Source organism: Pollachius pollachius (assembly GCF_949987615.1).
Source record: "Pollachius pollachius genome assembly, chromosome: 13".
In the NCBI taxonomy this organism is placed as follows: domain Eukaryota; kingdom Metazoa; phylum Chordata; class Actinopteri; order Gadiformes; family Gadidae; genus Pollachius; species Pollachius pollachius.
In genome coordinates this window covers 20,004,908-20,016,746 of record NC_136946.1, presented here as the reverse complement: position 1 = coordinate 20,016,746, position 11,839 = coordinate 20,004,908, and the positions used below count along the sequence as shown (strand labels likewise).

The following is an 11,839-nucleotide window of genomic DNA, read 5'->3' as shown; positions in this document are numbered from 1 at the left end:
ACTCCGCCCCTTCCTCACACAAAAGCTCACAGCGCATGACTTCCGTTCCTAAATGGAACAGGAAATTGCTTTGAGTGCTGAACACCCGCATGCACACAGACACACTTTCCATCTCCATCCATCCATCCATTCCTTCGCTCTCGCCTCTCTTTAGACCTCAGGCTGTGAATGTTCTGTGAATAACCGGCTCTCGTGTTCCACCAATCAGTTTCCTCGCCCTTCACTACCCTGAAAATAAATATATAAAAAGACAATATATCTAAAAGGAGTCGGAGTAGACAGAGCGGAAATCCAGCCACCACGCGACCAGGACCATCCAGGCAGCCATATGTCATTCCAGCAATGAGCAGGTGTCCACAGCTGTCCTGCCCCCCACCACAAACACACACACACAGACACGCATGGTACTTGGGTGTGTGCGTGAGTTGTGTACTGTGTACACATTGACACTTGAACCGATGCTTAAAGGTGCAGTGTGTAGGAATTTAGAGGGGAGCTTGCAGATTGCAACAAACTGAACAAACACACACACACACACACACACACAGGGAAGGAATGATACAGAGGGTAATGCAAAGAGGTAACAAGCGTGTGGGGAAGGAAAATGACTTCCAGACACAGGTTTGAAATTATTTTACCCATTTTATATTTTTGTAATCGATAGTAAAAACAAATGTGTAGTATTATATTAATCACATATTATCCATGCTGATTTTTTCTCATACGTTGGTTGGCTGTCTTTCCGTCAAGGATAAGGCACTTTTATAAATAATCAAGGAAATTACCTTCATTTAGTTTTTGCAGTATTCAACAGCAAATCACTTCGACATAGCAACACAGACTGACATTCAAATGAGAATGAAAACACACAAAAATACAAAGACATACTTCACATGAAATGAATCAAATGGAAATGAGTAGGTCAAGATTTGAATGCACATCAGCACCCTTCCCCCCTAGAAAAGCTGTCCTTGACTTATTGGCTAACAGGGATATCAATACTAAGAATTAGGAGTAACCTAATTCTTAACACGATGGGAGTGACTCCAAAAAAATGTAACCATGGTTTTGCCTTCTGTGGTTATCACAGCAAAGTCCTGTAAAGGAAAATAAAGATTCCTCCAAAACCTGCGTATTTCTCCCGTCATCAGAGTGGATAAGGCGAACATAAGGCCATTACTAAACTAATGATCTAGACACAAGCCCACACTAGTGAACGGTTAGAAAGGTCAAAAAACGCCTGGTGGCAGTTGGAGGTTAATTACTAAATGGTGTGTTGGCGCCCTCTAGTGGACACCAATGATTGAGATCAACGTCCCTGAATGGTGCTGATGATCTAGTCATCATTCAAATGGTCCTCGACTCAGGTACAATGACACAGTGCTGCAGTTGAGGACATCAGGACCAAGCGCTAGGATGTAGAATCACAAAGGTCAACTCTTCTCACAAGTTTGCTGAACCAGTTGAATCTGGAATATTCCACGTTCTCTCGTCCCTCCCCGATGTGTGGACCAGCATAAACTTTGCGTGAGATTGAGGGAACAACTTTATCTTCATCTTCCATTATAAAATTGAGATGGAAATGACTTCCTGGTGCGGGTCACCTGTACTTCTCCTAATTGGTCCAATAACAGCAAGCTGTGATGAGAAACCAAAAGTTCAAAAAGAAAAGCCCAGAAAAAGGGCGGAGACCAACCTTTCCTTGCGTTCTGGTCGATTCTCAGAAGGAGACGGTAAACGTAGAACATCTCTTAATTCGACCCCCGATTTTGATCACCGCACACTTGACCAGGGTCCCACCAATGAGAGACAAGGCCCCCCTCCCCCCCCGCCGTACTAGGGCATCCTCTCCTCAAAGACCCAGCGCTGGTTGGCCGAGTCGCTGCATGTTCGCAGGCCGGGCGCCGGCTTGCCGTTGTCCGTCTTGGACACCGCCTCCAGGCACTTGTTGCTCCCCGGGTGGAACAGAGTCCCGTCCTAAGGGAGGAACAGACAACGTTTCCATACAGCGGTAACGACGACTGGGTTAAGGGGCACGCGGAACACACATGGGCAGGGGTTGGACTTGTCACTCAAAGGCGGGTTCAATCCCAGTGTCGTGTAGCGTTACCTTCCGGAACTCAAACTTCTGGTCGGGCGGCACGGGTTTGAGGTGACCGCTGCAGTGCATGATGGTGAGGTAGGTGGACACGTTGTCGACCGCAGCACAGCCCTCCGGGGCCCTGGTGTTGTACTGGATCTCCCCGGCAGAGGTGAACTCAAAGAACTGCAGGAGGAGGGGGTCCCACGTTAGGGGAGTCGCTGCTGGAGGAAGGGTTCACCCACCGTGTGCGGGTGCGTGCGTGCGTGCGTGCGTGCAAATAAATAAAGGGGAATTTGGGAAAGAACATGAAAAAGAGGAAGCTGGGGTTGAGACAGGTGTGGATCGTTGGGAGGCAGTTACTGTTATTATAATGGAGGCGGCTGGGATGTGTTGGAAAAGGAGAAGTTGAGAACAGAACATTGTTTTTTTAGCAGATGCTTTTCTCCAAAGCGACTTTCATACACACATGCACACACCGACGTTGGAGGCCACCATGCAAGGCGAAAGCCAGCTCGTCAGGAGCGGTAAGGATGAGGTGTCTTTCTCAGGGACACGTCGACACTCAGCTAGGAGGAAACTAGCAACCTTCCGTTTACAGGTCACCTCTCTCCATCTCATAAGCTAAGCAGACCCTCCGGAGCCAACATGCATATACTCCTGGAAACGGATGTTTCTCCGTCTCTCATACATCTTTGCCAGTCAGCAATTGGGTAATCCGTCGGGCGGGAGGCACCTGGTTCTGGCCCATGCCGTGGCAGGAGTACAGGATGATCCTTTCGCCCGACACCAGGTTATCATTAGGAGGGTTGTAGTCGAAGCAGTAGTTGGTCATGCCGCGATTCTTCAGCTAAAACAGACAAACAGGCATCATCAAAGCTCTCTCTCCATAGACGTGGGCCGTGTTATTCACAGAAACACAGTGCCTCTTAACGGAAGCGTAATGAATTCAAATCAGAAAAAAAATGTAACCTGTTTTTCTGAATTAACAAGATGATTCTCAGAATTCCAAGAAAAACATTTAATGGAAAAAACTACTGCTTTACAGCCTGACCCTCCAACTATTCTAAACAATCTCAGGAATGAGCTCAATACAGGAATGGGATCTAAGGGGTTACAAGTTACAGGCCAAATTTTGTCAGAATGGGCTACCACCTGAACATCCTGAGGTGCTTGACAAAGTCAACAAACTGATAACAATGATCATCTTTATTACTAAGTACACAACCATCTGCCAATGTCTCAAACAAATACAAAAATAAAACTGAATTGAAGTAAAAAGTAAAAGTAAAAACACTTCCATGGTATCGAGCTCTCAAGTGAACGTGAGCTTCACACTAGGATTTTTGGATATCTCGTTCATTTAGAAAAATACGATTAAGATTCTAATTCAAAGGTGTACCTGAAATCGCTGTACATCAAATGCGTAAAAACATCAATTAAAAGATGCGTTGCTGCTATTTCAATTTCTTTGTTGTCCTTTACCTCAATATTTGTCTGCTATTGTTAAATGATTAGTGTGAGTGCAATTTTCAACATTGTCTTGACCTGTGTAGGGGGAGTTACTCAAAAAAGTAAATAGTTACTTATTACTAGTTACTTCTGTAAATTGTAATGAGATTACTGTACTAGTTACTCCATTTGAAAAGTAACTTCACTACTTATTACTTTACTTTCCCGTTTCTTAATTTACTGTAGATACATGGACAAACATCATAGCCCTATCATCACTTAGTATTTATTGTATAAATCTATATAAAATAGCATATAAAACCATATGAAAGAAAAATATCCCTGTCTGTACAAAGAAATGCCTCACTGTAAAATCCACAAAAAACAGGATAAAGTAGGCTATGGTGAGGTCAATCATTAGCAACACACAAGTTTCAAAACACAGGCTTTGGGAAACATGAGAACAAAAATTAAGTGGTCAATGAACAATATAAAAAGGTCACTTTATCCCATACAATTAAAACAGAAATGCACTTAAGCGGCGGTGACACATGCTGTTACTTCATGTGGACCAAAGACTGAATGAACCTGATCTATTTTTTGGCCGAAAATGGCTCAAAAGCGCATTTTCGGTTTTCGGCCGAAATACTTTTATCACCGAAACAACACGGCCGAAACAGAAATGTGTGATGACGCAAACAAAAAGCATGGCCAGCACACGCTTGTCTGGATAAGCGTAAATGTGTCTGCGGTGTGGACGTTTTACAATGTTTCTGAGAAAGACCCACGTATAGCGATTTGCAAAAATTGTAAAGCCGAAATTTCAAGAAGGGGTACATCTACAAAGAGTTTCTCCACGTCGGGTTTAATTTATCACATGAAATCAAAACATCCTGATTGCCATTCTCAATATGAGAAGAATGCGGCACAGAAAAGAAAAATAAATCCGAGCACGCCCACTCCGTCTGTGGCGGACGTTTTTGATCTTTCAGCAGGCCAGTCAGCTATAGGCCTGTAAATTATTATTTATTTGATGTACACATGAGTGGGGTCAAGTTAAACATTTTATTTTGAATTTTATTTTATTTTATATTGTGCATTGTTGTAATGTCAGTGCTAAATAAATATTTTCATACTTATTGTAATTGATTTATTCTTTGAATTGCAATGCCTTGATTTTAATGAAGTTAGTACACAATCATAGCCATAAATGCAATGGTACTAATAACTGGCATAATAATTTCTTTTGGTGTTTCGGTTTTCGGCCTTGGTTTCCTCATTTTTGGTATTCGGTTTCGGCCAAGAATTTTCATTTCGGTGCATCGCTATATCGTAAGTTTGTCTTCCTCTCACCCTCTTGCAGGCAAGAGTAGCCTTCTCAAGTTTTAATGTAATGCTGTCTATAGACAGCATTACTTTGAGGCACCGAAATGTGCATTCTTGTTCGATCTCGTTACAACCGTTTATGTTGGAACCGGTTCCGTACTGGAACCGAGCTTCGGTGCTCAACCCTATTCCTAAGTAACTTTTCTTGTTGGCGGACAAAATGTCCGCGGTTGTGGACACATGATCTAGGAAGGAAAATTATTTTGAGCTTCGAGTCCATGTCAGTATAACACTTGTTCAGGTAGGCTAATGGGAAAATGTTTTCCTGTCGGATGTTGGCTTGCGAGTCCGGGTATTCTATCTAGTATTTTTCTAAATGTGGGCGATTCAATAGTCGACAGGGGAAGAATGTCTTCTACAATGAACCCTGCAACCAGCCTGTCTTTCTGTGTCACCTGCTTCTGCGCTCGAACACTTGAACACTCCTTCACACAAGCAGCTACGTCACTCAAATCGATCGCTATGGCAACGTCCCGAGGCAAGCAAGCGCTGCAGACACACAGGCACCACGCATGCACGCACCACAATAGAACAGAACTTTACACGCAGGCAAACACGGCTTGGGTAACGCAGGAAAGCGCGTTACTATAGTCTAGTAAACCGATATTTTAAATGTAATGCGTTACTTCACTTCGTTACCCAAAAAAGTAATATCGTTACTGCAACGCGTTACCCCCAACACTGGTCTTGACCCAAGGAAGACTAGCTGATCTCCAGGGTATCGGCTGAATGGGATCGTCAGTGTGAATATTTAGGAGCACAGTGATGGGTGGTAGATCTAAATGGATCCATCATGTCCACCTGGTCCAGTGTGTCTACCGGCGTGCCGTTGCTCACCATGCCGAACATGCCGGGCCGGTCCTCCGGGACAGAGAGCTCCGGGTAGATGGTCTCCAGGAACCACTTGAAGCTCTTGCAGCCCAGCTTCTGTCTCAGCTGCAGCCGCGCCGTCACGTCCCCAAAGGCCTCCTAGGAACACGCATCAATCCTTTATTGAATACACCACCAGCACGAGGAAGAGCCTACCTCATCTCCCTGCTCATTTACTGCATTTGAAATGAATGAAAAACGTTTATAATGCGATGTTAAAGAGTTGAGGCTCTTTTTTAATCCGAAACAGGAAACCAACATGTATTGCGAGTGTATCCTGTATCTCATACACAAGTAATTGACCTTTAGTTATTCCCATGTTACAATAGTCACGCTACAACCATGTTGCACTCTTTTTAAGCATCAAAAATACAAACAGTTTTCATGGAACTGTTGCAAGAAGCAGGCGAGTAAAACCACTAAGAATAATACACGCGTTAGAGCAGGGGTGTCCAACTCATTTCACCCCCGGCCACATCAGCATTATGGTTGCCCCCAAACGGCCAATTGTAACTGTTAGACTATATAAATGTAACTAACTACTGCTTAACATATTGTTAAATTACTGTCTCTGCATTTGATTATTATTTATTCAAGTGTACAAATATTGTACATGCAATTACATCCATTAAAAAATATATTGTAAGCACATTTCTCTGTGTTATTATAACATTGTTATGCCATCATTATAACTGCCCCCTTGGACATTTTGGGATTATTTGTAGAACTTTTCAACTAACGTCATGATGCCGTAATTTCACGGTTGGCACTGAGAGACCATTTTATTTTATTTTTTTAAATAAAATAAAAAAAAGACGTTCAAATGCCTTTGAAGATCTCGCGGCCACATACAATGAGGTAACGGGCCGGATTCGCCCGCAGGCCTCGTGTTTGACATGTCTTGAGTTAGAGGAACACAGCTATGGATTACGACTGTAATGACAGAGACATGCAGAGTGGTGCTGCATGTCACAGTATTGGCTCTAGCCTATAGTCAAATATGTTTAAGTCATGCAGAAAGCGATCAGGGAGCCTAAAGTACACGCTGATAACAATGCTAGGAATCATCCAGCATCCAGTTTATAAGAAGACCGTCAAATCTGGATTCCTGTTTAACAAATCGGACTCCCATAAAAAATTAAAACACTTTAATTACGTTTTCTGGCACATGTTGCTGAGCTCTGGGCGTGGGCGGCGACGGGTGGTTGAATTAAAAGACATTAGGCAACACTACAGTAATCGTGCCGCACCCATTGCACATATAGAGTGGATCCAATCAGAAGTGAAGAAACACAAACATCCTGGTTCGAAAAGTGATAGGCTGGTCGTACACACGTCGGAGGATGCAGTGTGCAGGGATTGTTTCCACAAGCCATCGCGTCTGATATGTAGATCCTGGTTTTATGTCGTCTCATGCTGATGTTTAAGAGCACATTTATTTTATTTTATACACAGTGTATAAAACAAGATACAATCAACAACTCTCTCTATCTGCGTGTGTCCGTGTCCGCGTGTGTGTCTGCGTGCGTGCGCGTGTGCGTGCGTGCGCGTGTGCGTGTGTGCGTGTGTGTGTGTGTGTGTGTGCACACGCCGGGGCCTGCAATGACATACAGATGTAAGTAAAAAAAAGTTGTTTTTTTTATTATTATATCAATATTAATTTATACAAAAAAATATATATATAAAGAGAAAAGTCGACTCTCTCTAGCTTTCAATTGAATCCTGTTACATTTGTTAGTTTTAATCCGACTGTACATTACTTTGAAAGGATGAACCTCAGTTTTCGTGATTTAGACCTCACTTGACCTCACTCCCAGAGGTCCACGGTGCAATGTTTTTTTTCCACCACTGGGATGCTGATGGCGTTTCCTTCTAATTTTTTTTCCTTTGGCGGCCCTCAGTCAAATTCTGGGTTCCTAAATTGGCCCTCAGCTGTCTAAACTTTGGGAAGCCCTTCTTTATATAGACCTACTTTTATAGACATTAGGTCGTAACGAGAGAATTAACCATTGTCCACCCGTAGCGCTATCTCTGCGTGCGTACCCGCTACCAGTTAGCATTAGCACCTGATTCAAATCTGAAGGTGCCAAAGCATTAGCTAAAATTCCTCAAATTCCAAGCAAAAGACTTTGGCTTGTTTTACAAGCTCTCTCCTGACCTAAACCTACCTGCCTGCCTGTCCTTACCACACCTCTCTTCTGCCCTTAATATACCTTCCTCTCTCCTCTTAACTACCTCTCCTGCCTTAATGTACCTTCCTCTCTCCTCTAACCTATCGCTCCTGCCTTAATCTACCTTCCACTCTCCTACCTCTCCTGCCTTAATCTACCTTCCACTCTCCTACCTCTCCTGCCTTAATCTACCTTCCTCTCTCCTCTAACCTATCGCTCCTGCCTTAATCTACCTTCCTCTCGCCTACCTCTCCTGCCTTAATCTCGCTACCTCTCTCCTACCCTGACCCACTTCTCTTCACTCGTTTGGCATAAGCAGCTCCTCTCAGCCCCATGATGCCACCTGATCACACCGTTACGGGCAATGTCTACTCTTAACTACACCGTGTTACACACACACACACACACACACACACACACACACACACAAACACACACACGTCAGGTTGGTAATCACACACCGTGGAGTCTGACGCGCCACCATCACCAACGAATGTGCCACTCACGTTTCAGTGGTGTCACCTAAAGTCAGTGGAGCGTTTCCACCACCACAGCCCGTGGATGCCAGGGTTTGTGCAGAGGGCAAAAGCCCCCTGTTGGATGCATATCAGTTCTGAGAAATGGTGGAAACCATTAGGTAAAGTAAGCCGTCCATTTCCCCAGCCGTACAAAAGAAAGTCCTTCCCTCCCAATAATTACGTTTCCTGGGCTGTTGACTCCCTCAGGATAATTGGCACATACAGTCATACACACTCATACTCAATCACTTGCCTCAAATCTCCCTCTCATACTCTCTCTCCCTTGCTTTTTAAGAGAAATAGTTCAGACTACATGAACTCTACACGTCGACGAGACGCCCATGGGGCGCCCTGCGTATGATATGGAATGGACTGGACTGGGTGAACTGGGGAGAGTGGACAAGCTCCATCTGCAATAGAGCATCGATAAACCTAAAATTATGTCTATGTCAGCGATAAAATGTCATGCCACTGCAGGTTCCCTGAAAGGCGAAATCCACTGTGAGTTGGTCAATAAGGTCTGTAAACACTACTGCCCTGTCTCATGAAAGAGATGTACAAATATATATGTTGTACAACTCTATCATTGTGCAATGAAGACAGGAGGAGTTATGGCATGCTCCTTCACACGCCCACTCTCTCAGCAACTCCCTCACTCTCTCAGTCACTCCCTCATTCCCTCACCCACTCTCTCCCTCACCCACTCTCTCCCTCACCCACTCCCTCACTCTGCGACTCACCAGCCTAGCGTGAGGGTTGCGGTGGTAGTAGAGATTCTTGTAGTCATCCATCCAGACCTCGGCAGCACGCACGCTGTTTGACAGCGCCTTGCTCCGCGAGTAGGGGGCCTTCTTGGGGAAGATGTGACCCACGTGGGAGCAGGGGTGGACCTCCAGGGTGCCCCCACACTGCCAGATCTAAAATACGTTAACAAAATAAATGAGTTCACTATTCTACTATTGTCAGTCATGGCATGTCATTTTTGCATGTGTGTTCGAGCATGTGTAAAGATGTTCAAGGTTAGCCTGAGGCATTGAAAACCAGAACTAAGCCCCGAAGGCTATGCATACCACAGGACCTCCAGTAGCAAAAGAAAAATGTGGCTTTAGAAAAGAGACAATGAAGGAAGTTGATACTCTAGCAAACACACCTATTATATACAGTGTACAAAACTTAATACAACTAACAACTGTGTGTGTGTGTATGTGTGTGTGTGTGTGTGTGTGTGTGTGTGTGTGTGTGTGTGTGTGTGTGTGTGTACGCGTCGTTTTCGTTCGAGGGGGGCTACGCTACATAAGCTAAGCAATGTCTGGGGGACCAATCATTGAAGCTCTGTATCCACCGAGGAAACGCCTGTAGTCATCAGTGTAGGAGACTTCAGGCACTATACCATAGGATCTCATTAAGTGCAGTGATTAATAGCACCTGCATAATAGATGTTCAATTACATTCTTTTATTTTTACTGAAACAGAAATGTGGTGAAAAAATACAATAGAACTTCTAATTACAGAATTCTCATATGATTGTGTACATCTGTAGTGTTGTGAAATAATTAATGAATAATAATCAGGAAATTGTCAAATCATGGTTATTCCTCAGACTATAGTAGAACCATCAACGTGTGTGTGTGTGCGTGTGTGTGTGTGTGTGTGTGTGTGTGTGTGTGTGTGTGTGTGTGTGTGTGTGTGTGTGTGTGTGTGTGTGTGTGTGTGTGTGTGTGTGTGTGTATTTGTGTCTGCCTGTGTGTCTTTCATCTCACCCTGAAGGAGAACTCCAGGTTCTCTCCGCCCCAGACCTCCATCCCGGTGTCATAGGTCCCCAGGTACAGGAAGTAGTCCTTCTTCACGGCAAAGAGGCCCCCTGCCATCGTAGGAGACCTGGGGGGGGTCACATATAACAATAAATAGAACCGTTTCATTTAAAAAAACATCATTCATTTAGGTTATGTATCACTTAAAGCATTTATAAAAGTATAAATATTTTATGTTATTCATTTATTAATTGCGTTCAGGTTACCGACACACACACACACACACACCTGATGACATCGATGGGCGAGCGGCGTCGCTGCTGCTCGTAGGGCGGTACGACGTGCCAGGTGAAGACCAGCCGCCAGTCGAAGCCTCCAATCTGGGGCTCCCCGGCGTTGCCAAGGTACTGGAAGGTGTTCCAGTCTATCACGTCGATCACCGGACACACCACGGCCGACGGCTCCTCCTTGATCCTAAAGAGAACAGAGCACACCATGGAGAGGGGCGTTGGTTTGGAAGGTGTTGTTGACATTGTGAGTGAGTTGTTTCTAAGTCGAGGTGTCCCTGAGCAAGACACAACTGCTCCTGAAGTCGCCGTGCATGTTTGACTCCGGCGGTTGGTCAATGTGTGTATTAACCATTGGAAGTCGCTTTGGATAAACGCGTCTGCTAAATGCCTTAAATGTAAATCAAAGCTGCATAAAGGGATTTGTCGCCGCCTCCATTCATTTCAATGAGGGAAGGGCGGCAGAGGGGAGGCGGTTACAAAAGCGGCTGTTGACCAGGAAGCGGTTGCCGCCCACGTGAACACACACAGATTTTGCCCTACCGCTCAGCTTTCCCCGTGTTGAAACTTTCGGCGACAGCAGCCGCTTTTGAAAACGCCTGGCCCCTCACACCGCCGCTCTGAACCCTCCGGCAGCGAGGCGGTTATAAAGGCGGTTGCCGCGTGGCGGTGTGCAAGCACCTTTATCGTTTTAATACACACGTGGCAAAATTGGTTCCTCTTGTTTTTCTTGGCGATGGTGTGGCATTGTATTCAACCGCATTTACTGACGAGCAAGAGTGAGAGGGAGAGCGCAAGCAATGTTCCTTACCCACTCCCAGAGGGTCTCCTCACCTGTGGAGCAGGGGCTCCAGCCAGCCTGTGTGACACTCGCAGTGGCAGTCCAGGAAAGTCAGCACGTCACCAGTAGAGATGGAGGCCCCTAGCAACCGTGCGCGCACTAGCCCCTCCCTCTTATTTGCGCGAATTAAGCGCACCTTCCTCCAGCCAGAGATGTAGGCTTCCAACGGAGCCTTTAGGTGCGCTACGTGGGCATAACAGAGGAGTCCATGAAATAGAAAGAAATGCAAACTGCCTTTATCTACCAAGGCTTGACGGGATGCTTTACATCATTCCTGACATAAAGACACCAAAACCTCACTTTCTCTCATTTTTACAATCATATGATGCACAAAATTAAATTAAAATAAATGTAGCGATAATTTTACATTCAAATTGAATAAATGTAATAATCTCTAATAATTATTAATACATGCATTAAATGTAAATTGTATACATGTAAATGTAAAATATTCTTGACTGCCTATTTTTTTGGGGTTGAGAT

The 11,839-nt window shown here is 44.7% G+C and overlaps 1 protein-coding gene across 1 annotated transcript in view; it reads right to left on the bottom strand.

Annotated features, from left to right (window-relative positions):
* Positions 1 to 675: 675 nt before the first annotated feature.
* Positions 676 to 11,839, bottom strand: part of poc1bl (POC1 centriolar protein homolog B (Chlamydomonas), like) — a 31,142-nt gene continuing 19,978 nt past the window's right edge. The window contains exons 14-21 of the mRNA XM_079749865.1: positions 11,350 to 11,539; positions 10,517 to 10,702; positions 10,238 to 10,355; positions 9,218 to 9,394; positions 5,756 to 5,887; positions 2,817 to 2,930; positions 2,111 to 2,266; positions 676 to 1,977 (exon numbers count right to left, since the gene is read on the bottom strand). Coding sequence (XP_079605991.1) covers positions 1,837 to 1,977; positions 2,111 to 2,266; positions 2,817 to 2,930; positions 5,756 to 5,887; positions 9,218 to 9,394; positions 10,238 to 10,355; positions 10,517 to 10,702; positions 11,350 to 11,539 — 1,214 coding nt within the window. The 3' untranslated portion in view covers positions 676 to 1,836. The remainder of the gene's footprint in view (positions 1,978 to 2,110; positions 2,267 to 2,816; positions 2,931 to 5,755; positions 5,888 to 9,217; positions 9,395 to 10,237; positions 10,356 to 10,516; positions 10,703 to 11,349; positions 11,540 to 11,839) is intronic.